Source organism: Bos grunniens, chromosome 29, assembly GCF_055505025.1.
Source record: "Bos grunniens cultivar Pamir isolate PY7600 chromosome 29, Bosgru_T2T1.0, whole genome shotgun sequence".
NCBI lineage: Eukaryota > Metazoa > Chordata > Mammalia > Artiodactyla > Bovidae > Bos > Bos grunniens.
This window is the reverse complement of record NC_141193.1, coordinates 38807188-38810234: the sequence shown is the minus strand read 5'-3', so window position 1 is coordinate 38810234 and position 3047 is coordinate 38807188. Positions and strand designations below refer to the sequence as shown.

Genomic DNA, 3047 nt, shown 5'->3' with positions numbered 1-3047 from the left:
CTAGGCAGGTTCTTTACCACTAGCGCCATCTGGGAAGCTCCCAAGCTCCGTAGCCGGTGGTTACTATTATTACTAGAGCTGGGGTTGAAACCCTCGTGTCTTCCTGGCTTCTCAGCCTCAGGGAGAGTGCCCCACGCCCGGGTGTGGTTATATGGGAGCTGGAGTTTGAGCACGCACCACCCCATCTTCACATATTGCGGCTGGCGGGGCGAAGGGAAACTAAGGGGTTAAGAAGATGAGCTTGAGAAAGCCTAGAAAACTAGAAAAGCGACCCCTTCGCCCCGACTCCTCGGCTAAGCCCCTCTAAGTAAGCCCCTCCCCTTCGCCACCGGGGCGGTCGCCGCGCGCTCCCTCCCTCCGCCCCTCGCTTACAAGACCTAATGAGCTCCCCCGGGAGGCCGAGCAGCGAGCCGGCCCCGAACAAGGAAGCTACCCCGCGCGCACCACGCCGGGGCGGCAGCCGGGCCTGGGCGGCGGGCGGGAAGCGGCCGGCGGCGCACCGGCCGCCCCGGAGCGGAGGCGATGGCAGTCCAGGCGGCGCTCCTCAGCACGCACCCCTTCGTCCCCTTCGGCTTCGGGGGCTCCCCGGACGGGCTGGGAGGCGCCTTCGGAGCCCTGGACAAGGGCTGCTGTTTCGAGGATGAGGAGACCGGGACGCCGGCGGGCGCGCTGCTGGCGGGCGCAGAGAGCGGGGATGCGCGCGAGGCTACCCGCGACCTGCTCAGCTTCATCGACTCCGCGTCTAGCAACATCAAGCTGGCCCTGGACAAGCCCGGCAAGTCGAAGCGGAAGGTGAACCACCGCAAGTACCTGCAGAAGCAGATCAAGCGCTGCAGCGGCCTCATGGGCGCCGCGCCCCCGGGCCCGCCCTCCCCGGGCGCCGCCGACACGCCCGCCAAGCGGCCCCTCGCCGGCGCCCAGACGGTCCCGGTCCCGGTCCCGGCCCACGGCAAGGCGGCTCCCCGGCGGGAGGCGTCGCAGGCCGCGGCGGCCGCCAGCCTACAGAGCCGGAGCCTGGCCGCGCTCTTCGACTCGCTGCGCCACGTCCCCGGGGGCGCCGATCCGGCCGGGGTTGCGGAGGCGGCGCCCGCGGCCGGGCTCGTGAGAGGGGACGCGGCGGGCTCCGCGGGCGGCCCGGCGGTCCCCGGCGCCAGGAAGGTCCCGCTGCGGGCCCGCAACCTGCCGCCGTCCTTCTTCACCGAGCCGTCCCGGGCGGGCGGCTGCGTGTGCGGCCCGTCGGGGCCCGGCGTGAGCCTGGGCGACTTGGAGAAGGGCTCAGAGGCCGCCGAGTTCTTCGAGCTTCTGGGGCCCGACTACGGCGCGGGCACCGAGGCGGGTGCCTTACTTGCCGCGGAGCCTCTCGATGTGTTCCCCGCCGGGGCCGCCGTCCTGCGGGGACCCCCGGAGCTGGAGCCCGGCCTCTTCGACCCCCAGCCCGCGATGGTGGGGAGCCTACTGTACCCCGAGCCCTGGAGCGCCCCGGGCGGCCCCGCGACCAAAAAGCCGCCCCTGCCCGCGCCCGGCGGTGGCTTGACCTTGAACGAGCCCTTGCGCTCCGTTTACCCCGCCACCGCGGACTCTCCGGGCGGGGACGACGGGCCCGGCCTCTTGGCCTCGTTCACCCCCTTCTTCTCAGACTGCGCTCTGCCCCCGGCGCCGCCGCCCCAACAGGTGTCCTACGACTACAGCGCGGGCTACAGCCGCACGGCGTTCGCCGGCCTTTGGAGACCCGACGGGGCTTGGGAAGGGGCGCCCGGGGAGGAGGGGGCGCCCCGGGACTGACTGCGCGGCACCCTTCTCCCACATCAGACAATACGCTTGGGGCTCCCCGCTCTGGGTCTCTCCCGAGTCTTAAGAACGACCGTCAAATGCACGTGGAGTTGAAACTGGATTTTAAAAATTCGATTAATAAAAGAAACTTCAGAAAAAGAGATGAAAAGGAGTTGGGGGTTGTTTTAACCACAGCCTCAAGTTTAAAAAAAAAGAAAAAAAAGCCGTTAATAAGTTCTTACCGGATCAATCGAGCCAAGAAACCAAGACGGGATGGGGGAATGGGGTGGGGATGGCGGAAGGGGCAGGAGGTGGCTTCTGCAGCTCCCTGTCCCTTTGTCAACTTTTCATCAAAAGGTTAGTGTGTTTAGTGTAACAGCCCCTTCCCAACAGTGCTCTGGGCTCTCCCCTTCCCTCCCCTTTGAGCGCGTTGTGAATTAAAGTCTGTATTGAAAAGACTGGAGCAGAGGTATGTTGTTATTGATTTGGGTGTCTTCTTAGAGGATGGTTTCCTGTGTGGTCTGTCTGCCTGGTTAGTGACAGTGTTATTGAGGACGTGAGGCCAGTGCGCCACCGCGACCCTCCCTTTACTGGTCCCCGGTTGGGGACCGGGGTCGGCCTCTGTCATTTTTCTGCCTGTTTTTCTTCCTGCCACCTGTTTCTTCCATCTCTTTATCTCTCCCATTCTTACCAGTGCTGTTGTTCATTTTTCTTTTTCTGGACTCTCATTGCTCTCTCTGATGTTTTTTTCCTGTGGGCTTTTCTTGCAGATTTCTGGTATGGGAGAAATTCAGCAAACCTGGAGTCTATTTCTCTCCTTTCCCCATGCTTCAGCCACTTTGGGAGGTGGAGACTAGGCCAGTTATAACATCTTTGCATCCAAGTTTCCTTATTTCAGAGGGTGGGGATGACAATATTTCTCCGCTTTTCACTCCTTTACTGCTTGTTGGGTGGCTCAGAGGGAAAATACCTAACATGCCTTGAGCCTACCCCACCCCCCCATTGTTGGATTGGTTCTGCAGGTATATGGATTTTATACACATAGATAAATGTTTTCTATACATGGAAGCTATTAGGGTTGTGAGCCCCATGCTCTTTGCTGGCTGATCTGTTTGCCTTTTCCCTTATAAGCTGTACTCTCTCTACCCTCTTTCCTTCTGTTCCCTTCCCCATCTGTTGGTTTCTGCCTATCTGTGCTTCCTCACTCCCTAGACCTACATTCTCTCCAAGAAAGGGAGTAGAGAAGGTGTGAAGTTGCCAAAGGAGTCTTCCCTGGA

General features: G+C 61.9%; 1 protein-coding gene across 1 annotated transcript; it reads left to right on the top strand.

Annotated features, from left to right (window-relative positions):
* Positions 1-377: 377 nt before the first annotated feature.
* Positions 378-2228, top strand: FAM181B (family with sequence similarity 181 member B). Its single transcript, XM_086384552.1, has one exon. The coding sequence runs from the start codon at positions 523-525 to the stop codon at positions 1780-1782; it is 1260 nt and encodes a 419-aa protein (XP_086240678.1). The 5' UTR covers positions 378-522; the 3' UTR covers positions 1783-2228.
* Positions 2229-3047: the final 819 nt, after the last annotated feature.